Source organism: Dichomitus squalens (assembly GCF_000275845.1).
Source record: "Dichomitus squalens LYAD-421 SS1 unplaced genomic scaffold DICSQscaffold_14, whole genome shotgun sequence".
Taxonomy (NCBI): domain Eukaryota; kingdom Fungi; phylum Basidiomycota; class Agaricomycetes; order Polyporales; family Polyporaceae; genus Dichomitus; species Dichomitus squalens.
The window spans coordinates 582,320-601,337 of NW_006766896.1; the positions used below are offsets into that span (position 1 = coordinate 582,320).

General features: G+C 56.8%; 9 protein-coding genes across 9 annotated transcripts; 4 read left to right on the top strand and 5 right to left on the bottom strand.

The window, feature by feature from the left end:
• Positions 1-260: 260 nt before the first annotated feature.
• Positions 261-1,101, top strand: DICSQDRAFT_60687 (carbonic anhydrase 1; the record flags this gene model as incomplete). The annotated part of the gene is made up of 3 exons (XM_007365840.1): positions 261-368; positions 525-619; positions 699-1,101. 3 exons carry the CDS (start codon positions 261-263, stop codon positions 1,099-1,101), a joined length of 606 nt encoding a protein of 201 aa, XP_007365902.1.
• Positions 1,102-2,255: 1,154 nt separating this feature from the next.
• Positions 2,256-3,410, top strand: DICSQDRAFT_180719 (carbonic anhydrase; the record flags this gene model as incomplete). Its single annotated transcript, XM_007365841.1, has 3 exons — positions 2,256-2,399; positions 2,466-2,560; positions 2,626-3,410. The coding sequence occupies 3 exons, from the start codon at positions 2,256-2,258 to the stop codon at positions 3,032-3,034; spliced, it is 648 nt and encodes a 215-aa protein (XP_007365903.1). The 3' UTR covers positions 3,035-3,410.
• Positions 3,411-3,711: 301 nt separating this feature from the next.
• On the top strand, positions 3,712-4,538 carry DICSQDRAFT_170207 (carbonic anhydrase; the record flags this gene model as incomplete). The annotated part of the gene is made up of 3 exons (XM_007365842.1): positions 3,712-3,831; positions 4,007-4,101; positions 4,205-4,538. 3 exons carry the CDS (start codon positions 3,712-3,714, stop codon positions 4,536-4,538), a joined length of 549 nt encoding a protein of 182 aa, XP_007365904.1.
• A 531-nt stretch (positions 4,539-5,069) lies between these two features.
• Positions 5,070-6,029, bottom strand: DICSQDRAFT_60528 (uncharacterized protein; the record flags this gene model as incomplete). The annotated part of the gene is made up of 2 exons (XM_007365843.1): positions 5,070-5,696; positions 5,775-6,029. 2 exons carry the CDS (start codon positions 6,027-6,029, stop codon positions 5,070-5,072), a joined length of 882 nt encoding a protein of 293 aa, XP_007365905.1.
• A 340-nt stretch (positions 6,030-6,369) lies between these two features.
• Positions 6,370-7,632, bottom strand: DICSQDRAFT_105990 (uncharacterized protein). The gene is made up of 3 exons (XM_007365844.1): positions 7,305-7,632; positions 6,597-7,248; positions 6,370-6,546 (listed from the first exon to the last, which is right to left on the bottom strand). Exons 1-2 carry the CDS (start codon positions 7,560-7,562, stop codon positions 6,613-6,615), a joined length of 894 nt encoding a protein of 297 aa, XP_007365906.1. The 5' UTR covers positions 7,563-7,632; the 3' UTR covers positions 6,370-6,546; positions 6,597-6,612.
• A 132-nt stretch (positions 7,633-7,764) lies between these two features.
• Positions 7,765-8,782, bottom strand: DICSQDRAFT_155192 (uncharacterized protein). Its single transcript, XM_007365845.1, has 2 exons — positions 8,512-8,782; positions 7,765-8,452 (listed from the first exon to the last, which is right to left on the bottom strand). Exons 1-2 carry the CDS (start codon positions 8,767-8,769, stop codon positions 7,982-7,984), a joined length of 729 nt encoding a protein of 242 aa, XP_007365907.1. The 5' UTR covers positions 8,770-8,782; the 3' UTR covers positions 7,765-7,981.
• A 446-nt stretch (positions 8,783-9,228) lies between these two features.
• DICSQDRAFT_155193 (uncharacterized protein) lies at positions 9,229-9,921 on the bottom strand. Its single transcript, XM_007365846.1, has one exon. It carries the CDS (start codon positions 9,817-9,819, stop codon positions 9,364-9,366), a length of 456 nt encoding a protein of 151 aa, XP_007365908.1. The 5' UTR covers positions 9,820-9,921; the 3' UTR covers positions 9,229-9,363.
• A 1,269-nt stretch (positions 9,922-11,190) lies between these two features.
• Positions 11,191-11,588, bottom strand: DICSQDRAFT_147170 (uncharacterized protein; the record flags this gene model as incomplete). The annotated part of the gene is made up of 2 exons (XM_007365847.1): positions 11,191-11,386; positions 11,458-11,588. 2 exons carry the CDS (start codon positions 11,586-11,588, stop codon positions 11,191-11,193), a joined length of 327 nt encoding a protein of 108 aa, XP_007365909.1.
• Positions 11,589-15,088: 3,500 nt separating this feature from the next.
• Positions 15,089-17,860, top strand: DICSQDRAFT_105994 (cytochrome P450). Its single transcript, XM_007365848.1, has 8 exons — positions 15,089-15,236; positions 15,791-16,118; positions 16,173-16,318; positions 16,380-16,601; positions 16,663-16,676; positions 16,743-16,929; positions 16,991-17,357; positions 17,423-17,860. Exons 1-8 carry the CDS (start codon positions 15,104-15,106, stop codon positions 17,544-17,546), a joined length of 1,521 nt encoding a protein of 506 aa, XP_007365910.1. The 5' UTR covers positions 15,089-15,103; the 3' UTR covers positions 17,547-17,860.
• Positions 17,861-19,018: the final 1,158 nt, after the last annotated feature.

Consider the following 19,018-nt stretch of genomic DNA (forward strand, 5'->3'; position numbering starts at 1 on the left):
CAATCACGGCCGCCGTGGCTGTCGCATCAGTGCTCTGCCGTCCACCCAGCGACGGCTTTCCCTCCTGCCACCACTCGCTGCCTCCGCGCTTGTCCGATTCCGACCAATTCCTGCGCTGGCCGTGCCTAGACGGCGTCCTGCTGCATAAATACCCCTCGTGCTGTGGTTTCCGATACGATACATCTCTTGACTCCTCTCCCCTGTCAACGGTTCGCATACCCACCGCAAAGATGGCCTCCACCTTCTCAGATCCCAGTCCTATGATCCTCACAAACATACTCGGCCGGAACGAGAAGTGGGCGGAAGCGATGAATGACGCCACGAAAGGCCAGTTCTTCCCCAAGTCTGCAGAGGGTCAATCGCCCAAGGTCAGTCCTCCCAGTCCTCCCGCGTGCGATACTAGGTTGCTGCAGTAGCGTAGCGCGCAGGATACACTGCTGCGCCATGATAGGTCATCTCGCCCCTCGCCACAGTCTTTCTCGTGCGGTCGAGACATGAACTCTGATATGTCCACGCGGTTATAGGTGCTCTGGATCGGCTGCGCCGACTCTCGAGTCCCAGAGTCCGTCGTCACCAACTCGTATCCCGGCGATATCTTCACGCACCGCAATATTGCAAAGTTAGTATCCGGTCCCTGCCCATTCCTTGCCCACGTACCAATCTCCGCCCCTCCCTCTTCTTTCCATTGTGCACCACAGCCAGTTCCATCCGACCGACGACAGCGCGGTCTCCGTGCTGACCTACGCCGTCGAGCACGTCAAGGTCGAGCACGTCATCCTCGTCGGCCACACCAACTGCGGCGGGGCCGCAGCCTGCGTCAAAGCCGCAGAGGCCGCCCAGTCCGAGCCCACGTCGGCCCTCGACCGCTGGCTTGGCCCCTTGACCGAGCTCGCGCGGACCACGACCCCAGAGGGCGACCTCACAGCGCTCGTCGAGGCGAACGTGCGCGTGCAGGTGAGCAACATCCTGGCGTCGGATGTGCTCGAGCGCGAGTGGAAGCTGCGGGACGTGCACGTGCACGGGTGGGTGTACGAGCTCGAGACGGGGAAGCTGCGTGACTTGGGAATCAGTGCGGGGCGGAACGGGCCGTTGCAGTACTGAGCGGTGAGAGCGCTGTGGCGCGTCGTGAATGACCTTGAACGAGACTTGTACCACTACCGTGATGATATGACGAATGATGACTGGAACATGTTTGCTGTGTCTTCCGCCGCGGCCGTATTGAAGGTGCAGGTGGCGGGTTGGGCAAGGCCTATGTCAAGGCCTGTATTGGGATGGGATCATCTCGCGATGCGGAGGCATCTGCCGCGCTCAATGCGCAGATGAGAAAGACAAAGGAATTAGTTGCGGTATACGTCCCGGTGTTTTCAGCCTGCCCGTCGGCGTCGTCCTGGGCCGAGTTCAGACAGCCTCCATTACTACTGATTTGAGTTCTGTCGCAACTCCCACATTCTTCGCGAGGATGTACGTTACATACGTCAGACCATCTGTCGTCTGACTGCAGCAGTGGCATCCCTCTAACCATGTCAGGTCGTGGCTGTCCCGTCGGTCTCTTGTCACAGACCTTGCAAGGTATCTCGGGGCTGGAGGCGGCCTGCGCACGTTCGCGGAGGAGAATGTACGTATGCAAGTGGACAACGTCCGGAAATCGGAGGTTCTGAAGCGGGAGTGGAAGAGGGACGTGGCGGTGTACGGGTGGGTGTATGAGCCCCAGGCACGACAACCATTCCGTTTGAGGATTATTGCAGGGAGGAGCAGGCTGCTGCAAAACTAATATGGCTGTGGTACGTCGCAAATGACTCTGAGAGAAATATACCGATGAATGATGAATAGAGCATGAACGCATATCATGTCGTCCCACCCGCTAGATCCGCCACAGCCATATCGAAGACGCAGGCAGCCGGTTGGCTGAGCCTCAGCCTTCCCCCAAGCCAGCTGACGGCGTTAGCTGTCATGAATGCGCGGAGAAGGATCTGCACGATTGATGCAGCGATGGTGATAGAGAGGAGAAGTACTAGGTGAGCTAGTACCACAGCTCATACACCGGTATCATCCAGCGTGCCTCGCATCGTCGTCCAGCGCCGACCGTCCATCGTGCCACTACGCGCTACCCTCTGGCTTGTTCGGCCCCATTCCTACACCGGTCGTTCCTAGATGACCTGGCTGTTGTACACATAAATACCCCCTCGTACAGCGGTTTCTGACAGGACGCGACTCATTTCCCCCCTTGGTCGATTATCCGCACGCCTACTACAACCATGGCCACCACCGTGCTCAACTCGACCGAGTCCCCGAGCTACCCTGAACCCACCCCCATCGTCCTCACGAGATTACTCGATCAGAATGAGAAGTGGGCGGAAGCGCATAGCGAACTATTCCCCATGGGTCCTCAGACTCCCAAGGTCAGTCACTTCGCTTCTTCTCTTGCGGTTGAAGCACAAGGTCTGACAAACCCTTGGACTGGATAGGTTCTCTGGTTCGGTTGCGCCGACTCCAGAGTCCCGGAGTCCGTCATCACCGACTCGATACCCGGAGTAATCTTTACTCATCGCAACATTGCTAAGTTAGTCCACAATTTCCTCCCTTTTCGGCCTGCGTACCGATCTCTATCTTGCTCTCACATCTCAGCCAATTCCACCCCGAGGATGACAGCGCGGTCTCGGTGCTAGCCTACGCCGTCGAACACGTCAAGGTCGAGCACATCATCGTCGTCGGCCATACCGACTGCGGCGGGGTCAAAGCGTCCGCCGATACCGCCGCGACCCAATCTCCCCCATTCTCCCGCGCCACCGCACTCGAGCGCTGGCTTGCGACCCTCACGGAGTTCGCCTGGTCAGTCGGCCCAGGCAGCGACATTACCGAGCTCGTCGAGGCGAACGTGCGCATGCAGGTCGTCAACGTCCTCAGTTCGGAGGTGCTCGAGCACGAGTGGAAGCTCAGGGACGTCCACGTGCATGGTTGGGTCTACGATCTCGCAACGGGCAAGCTGCGCGACTTGGGAATCAGTGCGGGGCGGAAAGGGCCGGTGCAGTACTGAGCGGTGAGGACGCCGTCGTGCATTGCGAATGACCTCGAACGAGGCTTGTACCACTACAGTGATGCTATAACGAATGTTGACCAGCACATGTATGCTGTCTCGTCCGACTGGTCCCACGGAAGTACTACTGCAGGCGCAAGCAATGGGTCGGATCAGGCCTATCACAATACCAGCTGGTTGTGTTAGCGTATACGATACTCCGTCGCCATCGATGGGCCGGAGAAGGATAGAGAAGCGAAATACTAGGTGAGCTACAGCTCACTTTCCGGTATTTCTCAGCATGCCTCGTGCGGTTGTCCACCTCAGACAGCTTCCATCACAACTTCCCGAGGCTTCTGCAATACCTCCGCTGGATCCTGTGGCATCAGGCATAACCTACAGTCTGCGGCTGGCGACGTGATTCGCCCGGATGTGCGTCACATAGGGTGGATCCCTCTGTCGCATGACTGCAGCTATTCTACTCCTCCAACCACGTTCGCTGGAGCTAATGCAGCAGTGTTTTGTCCACCAACACCCATGCCACCACGCGCTGCCCTCGTGCTCGTCTTACCCTCACCGATTCCTACGCCTGTCGTTCATAGCTGACCTGTCTGTTGTATAAATCCCCCCTCGATTTCTGACAGGACGTAACTCAGTGCCCCTCTCCTCGATTGACCATCAACCCGTCTGTTGCAATCATGACATCCACCTTCCTCCCAAGTCCCCCCTCTAAGATCCTCTCGGACCTGCTGAATCGGAACGAGAAGTGGACGGAAGCGAACAGCGGACTATTTCTACAGGAAACCCAGTCGCCTAAGGTCAGCTCTTCTAGCGCTCCTCGAATCCTTTATTCCGGCGCGCGTGCTGTATGAGGCGTCTGCGGACGCTAAGTTGCAGGTGCACAGGACGCTCTCTCGCGATATGCCCGTCTACCCCCCAGCCCTGCGGTCGAGGCATAGGTCTGACGTCTCCCTTTTCCCTTGAATTGGATAGGTTCTCTGGATCGGCTGCGCCGACTCGCGAGTTCCGGAATCCGTCATTACCAATCTCGAACCCGGCATGATCTTCACTCATCGTAACATCGCAAAGTGAGTCTGTCTCGTTGCTCTCCACTTCTAGTCTGTCTACAAATCCGCATGCCTCTGTCTCCTCTTCACGCTCTCGTCCCTGATGAATCATTGCGCGTCCCAGCCAATTCCATGCAGACGACGATAACGCGATCTCGGTGCTCATCTACGCCGTCGAGAACCCGAAGATGCGGGTCGACCACATCATCGTCGTTGGCCACACCCGCTGCGGCGGGGTGGAGGCATGCTGCAAAGCCGCACAGGCAGACGACTCCCCTCCTGCCAATGCGCTCCAGCGCTGGCTTGCGCCGCTCACAGAATTCGCGCGGAACAACGGTCTGGGCGGCGATCTCAGCGCGCTCTTGGAGGCAAACGTGCGCATGCAGGTAGACAATGTGCTGAAGTCTGAAGTGCTGGAGCGCGAGTGGGGGATTAGGGATGTGCACGTGCACGGGTGATCACCGTACGATGTTGAGACGGGGAAGTTGCGCGATCTGGAGATTAGCAGGGGGAGGGATGGGCCGGTGCAGTACTAAGCTAGTTGGGTGGTGTGCCGCAAATGTCTCGAAAGCAACCTGTACTACTATCATCCGTTTTCCGAAGGAATTGAGAATGCATTGTACCGTCAAATGGGCGAGGGGACGTCGCGTCCTCTCTAACTTCGCCCGATCTTGATCGACCTTAGTGATGCTCATGGTCGCGGATAGATGTTAGCAATAAAGTTTCTGTATGTATCGCGGGGGCAGAGCTGCAGTCGTGTCCATGCTAGGCACAAACGTATAGTACAGAATTAAACGTCCCATAGGCACTGAGTGGTATGTCGATGTTCGTCGTCCATGAGTCGAGATACAAGATCCTTGGCAGGTTGTTACCGCCCCCTCTTCCCGCACGCAAAACAGATACAGCGTGGGGCGGGCCCTTATCAAACTGGACTTGATGGAGTTTTAGAAGACAGCAGCAGGAACAGCCTCGCCCTACGTACCAGAATCCTATGCACACAATTTCTTCCCCTTCGACAGCCCGTCGATGAAACTATCCATGGTCTTCTTGAACCGGCATACCCCGCACTGCTCGCTCTCCACATGTTGGCAGAACCCACTGAGTGTGTTAAACTTCGCCCCGCACCCCTTCCACGCCGTCGGGCAGTGGTACAGCCCCTTCTGGGTGTGCGCCGGGCTGTTCAGGTGCTGGTTCAGGTCGAACATCTGCACGAAGGTCCGGTGGCACAGGTAGCACTCCCACCGCATCCCGTTCCATGCACGCGCCGTCGCCCACGAGCCCGTCACTTGCATCCCGCTCCCGGGCCCAATGAGCTTCGTCGGGTCGCTGATGACCCCGTGCGTGTCGAGCTTCGCGACGATCCGGTTGACCATGTCGCGCGTGATGCGGGAGAAGCAGCCCCCGGACTCGAGGTGGTGCACGAGCGCAGCGCGGGAAACGAAGGACTTGATGCATCCTTTCATGGGGCAGTCGATGGTGCGGCCCTTGTGGAAGGTCGAACGCTCGTGATGTCGGAGGGCGTTTGTGTTCTTGAACATGCGCTTGCATGGAACACAGTAATCGTCCGCGTGGGCGAAGCGGCGGTGTTCATGTAGCGCGGTCTCGAAGGGAAACATCTGTTGCAGGGGGACGGCGAGGACCGCCTACGATGTGGACAAGGTGCACAGCTTAAACATGGTCTGATGTGTACGTACCAGGTTGCAGAGTTCACAATAGAAGTGTGCATCCACAAAATGGGCGAAAAGATCTCCATAGTCACCGAAATGATCGTCGCACCATGGGCAGTACGGGTGCTGCGGGCTGTTCGTGAAGTGCAGTATGAGGGTGGCGTTGGACGCAAAGTCCATGTTGCACTTGTAGCAGATGTAGTGCATGTTCGAGTCATCTCTGTGTTGCTGGAGAGCGCGCTCGCTCTTGAAGAAGCGATTGCAGAGACTGCAGTAAGCCATCATGGAGGAGGGGGAGTCTCGAAATGAGAGCGGACGGTTGTGCCGACCCCAATCGGGTGCTGCGGTAGATGAGGGGACGGCGTGGGACAAGAAGGTAGCTTGAGCTGACGCGTATAACGTACATGACAGCTTCACACGTGATGCGTGCAGGGAGGCATCCTTGTCTTCGAACAATGCCTTGAGGAGAGACGGGAGGATGGAAGCCGAATTCCTCACGAAGACGCCCGATTAGCCAATTCGAACTCACTGGAGGTTCGAGCAAAGTCAGCATACGGCCGTGACCTACCTTCGAACCTGGATGCGCCGCGGATGACAGTACGAAAGGCTGGCACGCTGCTTGAGAATAAGATGTGATTGTCTAAGAATACAACAAATCCGTTGTTCCGTCATGCAGACAAGTGGCGTATGAGTACAGCGCTTGTGAAATCCAACTTTGCGAGCGCTTCGGCGTTAAAGGCGAATGAATACAGAAAGAAACCCTAAACCTTGAGTCTTGAGCCTGGCGGGGAAAGCCTGTCTGAGAGGATGTTAGGCAGGGATGTCCGCAGCGCATTCTGATCCACCCACCGATAAAGCGTAGGGTCTAATACCCTGTCAACAACCTCCCACCCTTGGCGACATCATCGATGATCTTGCGGAACTTGTCCTGGAAGCGGATGACCCCGCAGCGTCCGCTCTCCACGTGTTGTAAGAAGGCACTGAGCGTGCGGTACTCCGTCCCGCACCCACCATAGGCCTTCGGGCAGTGGTAGAGCTTGTCCCCGTGCACAGGGCTACCCAAGTGCGCGTTGAGGGCGGTGAGCGACGAGAACGTCTTGTGGCAAACGTAGCACTCGTAAGCCCACCCGTTCCACGCGCGTTCGGTCGCCCAGGTCTTAATAACGTCCGGACTAGACCGAGAGGGCCCCTCGATGAGTCGCTCCGGGTTAGTAATGATCCCGCGTTTGTCATATTTAGCAACGAGATCGTCGATCATCTTCCGCGTCATCCCGGAAGTGCACGTTCCGGACTCGAGGTGGAGGACGAGGTGAGAGGTAGAAATGAACAATTTCCCGCAGCCTTTCATAGGGCAACGGATGGTGGCGGGTTGGTGGATTGCGGACCGCTGGTGCTGGCGGAGATTGTTCGCATTTATGAACATTCGCTTGCATGGGATGCACCAGCGATCTGCGTGCTCCTCCTCGCAGTGCGCAAGCATCGACTTTCTATCTCTGTACACCTGGGAATGGGATATGGACTCAAGTTGAAGGTTGCCTTGTTGTCTGCGACACTCACCAGGTGGCACCCCGGGCATTTGTAGTGCGCTTCTTCATAATGTTCGCTCAACGACATGTCCAAGTCGTCAATGAGCTCTGAGCACAGGGTGCAGTACGTATGCCGAGAACTGTTCATATAATGTTGCGTAAGAGCGGTTTCGGAGACGAAGTCCCTGTCGCACGCGGCGCAGAAGTGGTGGTAGCTTGAGGTGCGTTCGTGCTGCCATAGCGCTTGGTCACTACAAAACCAGCGACGGCAACGCTCACAATACGCCATGGCGACGCGAGAAGACGGTGTGAGGTGGCCAGTGGCAGTAGGGAACGCGAGATGGACAGGCAGCGTTAGCAGTCGTTGTGGTGGCGGGACGCTGGGACAGCAATGGGCGTCTACGTACAAACGCGATAGCACCCGTGCCGCCGTGCGAATTCCTCTCAACTGAGACGTGACACGCATGTGATAAATGTGATGAATACATACGATTGTCTGTGACTCAATACAAATACAACATAGAGATGAATGAGTGAGCCCGTTGCGCGCGAAATATATCATTGCGCGCGAGTGGCCACGGGGCCAAACTAAAGGAGATGAGAGTTGAACGGTGTAGATTCCGTTGTTGTGCCCACGCGCAAGGAACCTGTTTGAGCGAGGGTGCCGAGCGAGGTTGTCTGCAGAGTGTCCTTCTTCGACCACATGTATCAAGACATCGTCACGAATCTTCCCTTGGTGACGCCATCCAGGACTTTCTTGAGCTTGCGCGCAGAGCGGTCGAGCCCACACCGTCCATGCTCGATGTGCTGGAATAGGGCGCTCACGAGGGTATATTCCTGCCCACATCCACCGTAAGCCTCCGGGCAATAGCATCGGTTGTCGTTGGTCGTGATTACGCCCTGCTTGTCGTATCTTGCGACGGCACGAAGGACTGTGCAGCGCGTCAGGCCCGAAGGACATGCTCCGCCCTCGTAATGAAGGACCAGGGCGGCAGGACCGATGAAAGATCTTTCGCAGTCTTCCATGGGGCACGGGAGATTGGCGGGCCGGTGAGTTGAGGAATGAAGGTGCTGGCGTAGATTGTTCTCGTTTTTGAACATCTGCTCGCACTCGGAGCACCAGCGATCGGCATGGGCTTGCTCACAGTGGGCGAGCATCGACCGGCGGTCTTCGAAGACCTGTGAACGTGAGAGTGTCTTAAGTAGTAGATACCGCCGTGAAGACTTGTGCCACTGACCCGGTCGCATCCTGGACATGCGTGGTGGGTCTTCTCACGATGTTCTTGCAGTGAGATGCCCAAGTTGTCAATGAGCTCTTCACAGATCGTACAGTAAGTGTGACGAGAGCTGTTCATATGATGTTGTTTGAGGGCGGCTTCAGAGACAAAGTCCCTGTCACACGCATCGCATAAGTGGTGATTGCTTGAATAGCGTTGGTGCTGCCGCAAAGCATGCTCAGTTACGAAAGAACGCCCGCAACGTTCACAGTACACCATGGTGGCGCGCGAGGAGATGGTAGTACGAGGAAGGAAATGGTCGGGAACTTGAACAGGCCGAGACGCGGTAGATCCCAGATTGGTAAGCAATCGGCGTCTACTTACAATTGAACCCAGCTGATCCGAAGGACTTGTCAGACCCGCATGCGATACAGTACGGTACCGCCCGGCTCGCATCGGCACTCCGAGTTTCAACAGGTATCATAAACCCAGGCGAAATTTATGTGATAGCACTCGAGATACTGGCTCCCGCGGACCGCTGCCGGTGACCACAATAGAAGTCTCAGTAGCACCTCTGCAACAGTTGACGACATATGATTTGTCTCGTGACCAGGCATCCTCATAAATGTACTACACCTTTCAGATGCTCGAATGCTGCTACAAATGCCATCACAGCTCACAGGATTGGATGTGATATGATAAATAAATTGTGATTTTCTCTGACATAGAATGTATGTACATATCTGATATTCTGCTATGGAGAATGAGCGTCCGCTGCGCTTGTAAGAGAGATCTCGCAACGCGTAAAATTGGCTATGTGAGCAAAGGCATCAAGCGAGTTTGTCTGCATAGTATCTTATTCGCTAATACGGATCAAGACGCAGTTACAAACCTTCCTTTGACAACGTCATCGATGACTTCGTTGAGTTGGCGCGCCGAGCGATCGAGCCCACACCGTCCATGCTCAACATGCTGAAATAGGGAGCTTAAGAGACGGAACTCCCTCCCACATCCGCCGTAAGCCTCCGGGCAGTAGCATAGGGTGTTGGCGTTGGTGATGACTCCCTCTGTGTCGTGCTCTGCGACTGCGCGAATGACCGTGCTGCGCGTCAGGCCGGAAGGGCATGCCCCGGCCTCATAATGGAGAACGAGCGCTGCGGGATCAATGAAGAATCTTCCGCAACCTTCCATGGGGCATGGGAACCTGGCGGGCCGGTGGACGGCGGAACGAAGGTGCTGCATGAGGTTGTTCTCGTTCTTGAACATATGCTTGCACGAAGTGCACCAGCGATCGGTGTGAGCTTGGCCGCAGTGCGCTAGCATTGACATTTTATCTCTGAAAAGGTGATGCTGAGGGTGTACGGAAGGGCGATACACGGGCGTCAGTTCAGAGTGTGAGACGTATTCGTGTGAATTGTAGCCCTGAATCACAGGACTCAGAGGATGTATGACGATCTCTGTATGACTTAACAGACATTCCGAAACCCGGGTCCTTATATACTCTTGACAGGGACCCTAGGTCATTCTAGATTGGCTCCGTATGACACCGGGTGACTCCGAATGAGTCGAGATAATTCTAGAACACTCCAGAAGATTCGGGAGAACTCTGGATATGTAGTCTCCGCCATGCTTACAAATCGTCAGGACATGACATGCTCCCAGAGCCTAACCCAATGAAATGCGCATAGGAAAGTGATCCTTCTTGAAGGGGAAGTGTCATAAGTCCATGCCATTGCCGTCTACCATTCCAGACGGCAGGAGTCGTAACAATGGCACAGGTCATGAACATATAGAGAAGCCTGAGTCAAATATGGTATCGCGCCGCTCGTGGATGCTGAAGGACGCGCTTGTCTACGAGTAAGTGCAGGGATCGAGAAGAGGGAAGCCCTACTACCTGAAGGACCGCGCTTGCAAGACAACCTGGTGAACTGCACTGCGTCGGGGACGATTGGTGATACTTGCTCGATTACACGTAGTGTGCGGACCTGCAGACCATCAGTGGATGACGCTTTGCCCCTCCCTACCTTGCACGTCCATCGGACCGGCTGCTCGAGGGGATATGGGATGCGTAGTTGGGTGTACGAGACAGGGCTCCCGTTCGGATCTATATTTTTAGGCCTGAGGCCGATCGAATGCACTATGGGGCCATACTGGAAGATCGCACAAAGGGATCGTACTAGAGAAGAACATGTTAGCACATGGGAGGAAGGGGCTCTTCACCGACTAGATAGCAGCTTGTCACGACACCGTCAAGGCCAACAGCCCGTCTAGCCCGGGGTCAAGTGTGCCTTTCGACTATTCACGTCAGCCCCAGCTCGATGTCAACACGCTAGTCGCCTACTGATACGATGTAGCCGCCGTGGTGCTCGCTTGCTGCCCAAGCTCAAAGGGGGGTATGAGGATGGATAGCCATGTCTCAGGTAGTAGAAGCGTGGGTGCGCTGTAGTGAGGGATACGTCGCCTGAGTTGCTCATGTTCTCGATCCAAGCCAGGCTAGCTGGAAGCTTCTGCATCTCGGCTGTGAGCTGGCGAAGATTGATGAGAGTGAGGCACCAAAGCGGGTCGTCATCGTCCCGCAAACGAGTTCGAGAGACGCACGCACGCATCAACCGACGTCGCAGCCACTCGGAACCGACGTGCGAGCATGCAGGTTGCCCGAACAAGACGTCCGTCATGACTCGGCTCCGGCACGGAGCGCCATTACCTCATTGCTAGAAGCAACGTCGGGAAGTGTGAAGGACAATTGCACGTTACAGGATGCGAGAGACTCGCAAACCTGATCATGGCAGCGGCGGGGGCGAGTCCCGGATCGGGGCTGAAGTAAGGGGCGTTCGCTTGACGCACGAAGTAGAACTGGGCGTTAGACTTCCTTGCGACTCCACCTTTGGTGTCAAATCTAGAAAACGAACCATGGCCCGACGGTCAACGATCGAGTCTCCTCGTGAAGAAACCAGTCAGGGCACATACCTCTTCAAGTACAGGAGACTGAAGACTGGGCCTATCCCTGAGTACTGCGCCCTTGTCCTTAGAGCGTACCCGGGAACGGTGACACTGCGCATGGGGCCCTTCGCGTCCGTGGCTTGGATCGTACCAGACATGCATGCGGTCGCAGGCTATCGATGACACGCAGACGTGGACAAAGAGTGCGAGCACCCATCCTCACGATGGCGAACGACACATCCCACGTCTGACATGAACTGCGCCCGAAACTCGGGCTAGCGGCGTCGAGTAACAGTTTGACCGTGCCATCCGAGCATCGCCTCCACCTTGCATTCAAGGTCGGCGATGACGCAGCTCAAACGAAGAATGCTCCCTCAGTGTGTGACGGTGCTCGAATTTGGCCCGATGTTTATCCGATGGTTGCATGTCGCCAAATGCTCGGGACCGCGGTGAGACGCAGTCTCCGACCCGAGAGCAGCACTCGGGACCGAGAAGCGGGTCCTGCGGGGGTTGGTTAGCAACCGATCAAGCAGCGATCAGGGAAGACATATAGGGGCACCCACAAACTCGTCCAATCGTCACAGGCGCTTGAGATCTCCGACATAGATTGCGGCGAAACTACCTGATAGCGGGACAAATCCAAGATCGAATGAGCGCATCGAGATACATATACTTTTTCGAGAGCTCATCCGCCCGTCCACCAGATAGATCCCTTGCGTGGTTGCAGCTCGTGTTGATCAGCACCAAGTTCAGGAAGCACGACATAGGGCCACTCACCCGGTGCCCGAACGCATTATTATAATACGAGCCTTTCACCCATGAAGCATGAGTGAAGGTCTGTCCGGCAAAGCATGGCATATGACACGGGGATGGATGTGAAGCGACTATGTACGATCGAAGTGGCCGAGCGACACGCTCGAAGTCTAGAACCCCTAGCAAACGCTTCAGCTGTCCCGATGTGAAGTGACGCACGTACTCGAAACCGGGTCGCTTCCCCCTGGAACTGAAGTCCCTCGGACGTGTACAGCCACCCTCCCTCTCGAATCTGAAGGGCTTCCAACCTGAACTAAGATGTTTCGGACAATGCCACATCACCGGTCTTCTAGAGCCACGTTTGGATACGGCAGGAGCTTACCGCTGTTCCTAGTTGTTACCAGCGAAAACGGTGAGGATAGCGACAAGCGTCGCCGTACCTATAGAGTACTTTCTGAGCGGTGGGGGGTGTCGCGATGGGCTGTGGGTTGGTTGTGGCTTTCCCGGATCCTAGACATGACACGATGGCGCTCACCAGGGGAGGGCGCGGGGAGGGCGCGGGGAGGGCGTGATCGATACACGCGCCCGCTAGCTTCCTACTAGACTCAAGTTTGACCCCTACGCACGACGGGTGTCCAATCCCTGTACAACTCGGTTGCGTCGGGCAGTACACTTGTGACTGGACGCTTTCAAAGCGCCCCGCAACCACTCTCATATATGCGCGACCAGGTCCATTCTTGGCAGCATCTCTCACCGTGGACTAATATGCTGAGAGCTTCTCCCTCGCGGGGCGTCTCGGTGACCTGACGGCGCTTGTAGAGTGGCCAGAGCCGTGGAAAGAAGCAGGGCTCGTGGGCAGTGCTTCGTCGAGAGCTTATTTCGGTCGGGCCGATGACCAAGCGCGCCGACGCTATGGGCTATGCCTGATGAGCATACAGCCAATACGTACGGGAGGGACCAGCGCGCGAGGAGTACCGCGAGCTCCTGAGCGTGCACGAGGCCGGACATCGCAATGCCGTGTGATAGAGTTCGGAATCATGAGCATCGGGCCACACACCTGTGCCTTCGTGATAGGATTGCAGCTGCAGCGCACGACGAAGGAGCTACGGTCGGGATCGAGGATGTGCGGAAGATGCCCTGTATCATCTGAGCTTGGAAAGTGGACGGTTCGTGTTGGCGATCTGTCAACATGTACATACGGCGACGTCTATCCGGATTCCGGATACATGTCCCTCGTTAGTAACGTGGCAGGAACCCTGACGACTCACGAGAAGCTGACTGACAGTTGACAGTTATCGCGAGACTGCGGGAGACGCGGATTGCAGATCGTTCACAAGGGCGTGTCAAAGGACGGAGCGCCGCCCTCGGACATAATCAATATGGTTCACGCTAGCTAGAGTTGGACAGGGTAGCACGTACCGGCACTTCACGCCTTATCCGGCCACAGTCCCCTGTGTCACTTGTCCCGTCCCCCTTGGCGTCTCCGATCTTCTGTCGCCGGAACGCAAGTAGGAGTGAAGAAAGGCAGGTGGATAGAGTGCGTACCAACAACGCGACCCTGGCAACAAATGGCCATCTTTTGACGTTGCAGGGAAGGATTGGTGCGCTCCCCCTAACTTCAGACTGACTAGCGTACTGCGCCGGGCGCAATTATGTGATGTGGCCTTTTCGCCGGGAGCGTTGTGTATAGCGCTGAGGACCTTATACCGCATAGCGACATTATTGGCCGCTCCAGATCACAGCGAGATACATGAGTCCGGCGTGAGATTGGATTGGCGTTGGTGCCGTTAGGAACCTCCGGTGATATCTTGGCCGTTGCTCCGGAGTGCCCTGAGCGCGTTCGTAGCTTGCGCTCGCCTCGGGCGCGCAGGAGGACTGGCGTTAGTCTGAGACGAGAACAAGGACGCGAGAACGGGGGCAGTGTCCATGGCGAGAGGAGACCAACAAAAGCATTAATGCGTCCATGATATCATAGCACGAATGGGGAACACGAGGAGCAGTGTTGCGTCGTGTTCGGCGTCCACCGTTTAAGGACAGGACGTAGATCGCAAAGGGGGACCGGGCTGTGAGGAGCTGCGAACGAAATCAGGCGAGGCTGAGTGGTCGGAGAGATCAAAGTTGAGAGACGCTGGATTTCACCACGGACTCTGATTCGCTAGGACCGGTTCCACCGGGGCGGCTATTCTTAGCGAAACTGCTTCCGCCCAACTCTGAGCCTTCCCCGCAAAACGGTGCCTGCCTATCGCTGTTTATTCTGGCACTCCATGGCCACGCGCATCCTACACTATCGGCAACGTCTCGCGCGAATGCCTCCGTGGTCTGGACAGGGGCTTCACTTTGAGAGCACTGGCACGGCGGTCGCGCGCGCGAATTGTGATCTGGGACGCCTCGCGTCTGACATTGCGTCAACATCCCAGACGCGGCGAAGGTTCGAAACGCCTGCTTTCCATGTGCTCTCTTGCTCGCCCAGGTCCCGAGCGGGGAAGAGAAGCGAATCTAGAGCCCAAATCGCTACGGTGGCAGGTTCGGTATCGCTTGGGTGTCAACTCAAGATCTGACCCATGATCTGTCCGCTGCCTTGGATCGCGCGAGGGCGAGGGCGAGGGCGAGTACTGGTGCTCGTCCTGGCCTCAGTTTCGCGAGGCACCGCCATCCGCCCGTATCATCCCCCGACTCCCTCCCGGGCCCGGCTCTCGCATGTGCGGTACTTAAGCTCCCCTTCTCTCGCCCGGCCTTGTTCAACACCTGCCCCCCCCCCCACCTCGTCTTGCGCCGCTCCTCGTTCGCCACTTCACCTTCGTCAGTAGCAGCAGTAGGCATCGCCGTCTCCGCCTCTCGCCCTGGTTCTCTTTCCTTCCGTTTTCTCCGCTGCCACATCAGCGCACCCGATCAGACTTTGACTTTGCCGACTCGCGCCATCATGTCCTCGATTTTCGGTTCGAACCAAACGCATCTCCCCCCCAGTCCCCCTGGCCTGCCCATCCTCGGACATCTCACCAAGATCCCCTCCACCGAGCAGTGGAAGTACTTCCTCAAAATATCCGACGAGCTCCGTGAGTCTCCAGATCTTGCTTTGCACGCCAGTGGGATCGGAAGGGTTTGTGGGCGCCGCTCAGTAACAGTGGGCACCGCGCGCTCCGTGAGATGCGGACGCGCCGCTCCTCGCGGGTCGTTGCTCGTGCGGCGCGAGTTTGGCGTAATCCAGCCCGATGAGTGGCTGCATGTCAAGTCGCTTCTGCGGGGTTGCATGTGGAATGCAGGGTCTTATGCAAGGAAGGTTGAAGTGCATCGTCGACGAGGGGGATTGATCATTCGTATCTCGTGTTGATGCGTACGCATCGCGGGCCGTGCTAGCCTTCTGCAAGATAACGAAGGCGAGGCGGTTCAGTACACACACACAATGACAGTTAATCTAGCGGACTTGCAGATCTCACGCTTCGTGCGCAGCGCCCACGCGATGAGTGCTGGGAGGAGCTGCGAGGCCGGCCCTGCTGCGATCTGTGGATCTGCTCTCCACCGTCATACTCAATTGAGACCCCCTTCCAATTTGGACACGCGTGCTGCGTTTGGACGCGTTCCTTGTTGCTGACCGACGGTCGATTTACAGGCTGCAAGCTCACGACATACAAGGTCCTCAACCAGACGATCATCGTGCTCAACTCGAAGGAGTCCATCGAGGCGCTGTTCACGAAGAAGCAGGATGTGTACGCGAGCAAGCCCCCGCGCAAGATGTCGGATATCTCGGACCTGACGATGACCCTGCCGTTCATGGACCCTGGAGAGGTGTTCACGAACGCGCGCAAACAGTTCCACCAGGGGATCGGACAGGCCGAGGTCGGGACGTACAATACCGATTACGAGGTCGCGTCACGGAGCCTCATCAAGACACTGTCCGGGAACCTGGAATGCAAAAACCTGACGGAGACGATCGACGAGTGAGTCTCACACTGTCTCTTCGTGGATGCCGTAAACTGACTGGGGACATGCAGCTCTCTCGGCCACGTCTTCCTCAAGGTCTCAACAGGGTACAACGGCCCGGAGACCGACTCTGTGCTCAAGCAGATGAACGATCTCGCGCACTTTGCTGCCGACGTTCTCGGTGACAAATACCAGATCTTCGACATTCTCCCATTCCGTACGCCATCCTCCACGCCACGTCGACATGTCTCCATCTGACCAATTTCGCGTTTGTTTAGTGGCGTCGGTACCGAAGTCGGTGCCTGTCATCGGCCCAAAAATCAAGCTCGGCAAGCAGTGGAAGAACAACCTCCACTCGATAGCTGCGACGACAGTGCGCTTGACGCAGGAGAGCCAAAAGCAGGAGACGGTGTCCGTGATGTCGAACGTGTACAAAGCGCAGGGCGCCGCGGCGGACGGCGACGAGCAGTCGAAGATGATCGCAGTGACGATGAACGCAGGTACGTCCATCTAGCTCTACGCGTCTATTACGGCCCGGTGCTGATCTATCTATCATTCCAGGCGGCATGCTCGCGGTATGTCTGACATCGTCCCCGAATAGTGGCGCTCTCGATATTGATTGACACTCCCCCGGAATGCAGTCCGAATCGGCCACTCTCACCTTCCTGCTCGCCATGGCGCAGCACCCTGATGTACAGAAGCGCGCACAGGCGCAGGTCGACTCCGTGTGCGGGGACAGGCTGCCGACGATGGCCGACCGGCCACATCTGCCATACGTCGACGCGGTGCTTTCGGAGGTTCTGCGGTGGGTGTCCATCGCGCCCGTCAGTACGTCCATCTCTCTACCCATCGACGGCTGGAGACGCTGAGCTGATGATGGTGTCCGCAGTTGCGCGGGAGGTGACCGAGGACGACCACTACGACGGCTTCCTCATCCCCAAGGGCGCGACGATCATGGCGAACAACTACGCGATCTCGCGGGACGCGGAGGTCTTCCCCGACCCCGAGTCCTTCGTCCCCGCGCGCTTCCTCGACGAGTCCGGCCAGAAGCTCCGCCAGGACGTCCTGCACCCGATGGAGTTCGCGTTTGGGTTCGGGCGGCGGACGTGCCCGGGGCGCTACCTCGCGGACGCGCTGCTGTTCAGCCACTTTGCGCATATCCTGAAGGTGTTCGACGTGGCGCTCCCGTCGGAGAGCGAGAAGGCGAAGAGGGCGGCGGACGCGGAGCTGAAGGTGAAGAGCAATGGCGCTGCGTGGTGCGTACTGTGTCACGTTGTGTGCGATGGGGTCAGATGCTGACGATGAGATGTGATGGGAATAGTCGGCTGGAGTCCGTCTATGTCACGCTCGCTCCGCGGTCTGCAGAGGCCACGGTGCTCATCAACCAAAATGCCCCATCGACAAATGGGCAGGCGGACGGCCATGCTAATGGTCACGCACACTGATTGGCAGCCCCTTATTTATGATCCGACGACTGCAGCATGTCCTCACGTCTCTACGTCCGCTCCACGCCTGGAACTCCTACGATCCCCAGCTCGCATAGCATATTCGCGATCACAATGCACTTCACGGTGCTAATCTCTCTTCAGCTAAGATGTCCTGAATCACGGTATCTCTCCCACCACCTCTGCATCCCAATTGTTGCGCTTATGTTACCTTAGTCACGACCAATCATACCATAAGAGTATCCTTGTCGGGGTTACTCCCCGTCAAATCGCATGTTTTTCAGTCCCGACTCCCAATGATTTATTTCTTCCCCGAAGCGTATGTACCCTGGGCTTGTCGAGTCGTGTAAGAAACTTCAATAGAGGTGAGCCAGTCACGACCCGCGGTCACATGACTTTGTTGTGCCGTGCTGCCCACGCTTGGGACTTTTTACGCGATCTGCTGCTCTGCGATGTCGCTCTCAGCTCCCAGTTCTCAGTTCTTGACCTGACGTTGCGTTTCTCCTCGCTTTAGGACTGCCCTTCTATGGTGTTAGGATCACGTCGTATCATCGTGGCTTGTCTCTCCTAAGTCCTATTGGCCTGGCATGACCTCAGCCCTTCCGCTCGAATTCCCAAATCGGATCTGGTCCGTGTCGTTCTGAGTCTTGGGCAGGTACACTGCTTGGTGTGCGATCCTCCTAGTCTGATGGCCCTTGGCTGTACCGCACATGTTTGATTCCTCTTCTCCTCATCTCTTCCTCTTCGTCGCGACACGAATCCGGAAGCGTTCCGCGACTGCCCCTCCTTGGCGTAGAAATTGGTGTCGCAGCGTTCCGCACGCGATATCTCTTTATCACCTTTTACTTGGTGCTACTCCTAACAGCTACTGGCTGACCTCCTGTCTCTATCAATACCTGTTCTCAGGAAGTGTCTCTGCTTCGCGCTCCCTGCAGGCACGTCCCGTCTGCTTGTCGTTGGTGAGTTGCACATCCTGCGGCTCGTGTTGTGCTCTTTGTTCCACGAACCATGCATGCGTAGCAGAAGCACCGCGCTCAGGCTCAGCCCATGTCGAGGTTGGGTGTACTGCTTGAGTACCGCCATTCTCCATGAGCTCGTCTGGAGGCGGTCCTTGATACTCACAGACCGGATGATGTCCCGAAAAGCCTGAGAGGACCGTGCATTTTTGGTTGCGTAGCTATATAGCTCCACGGCCCTTCCGGGGGCGGTTCAGACGGTCCTCTGGGGACGGGAAGGGAAACGTCTATACTCTGGTGTCTCTATGCTCACAAACCGACCCGTTGCCCTCCCACATGCTGAGACTCTGCCACAAATATGCCCGATCATGCACCACAGGACCGTGCCAAGCCCCTCCATGTCTTCCGTCTTGCTTCTCACATTTGTCTCCTATGCAGCAAAACGGTATGCCATTAGCATCGCAGGACATGTACACAGACGTGAAGCTAACGTTGTCTTCGCCATGCTTACCACCT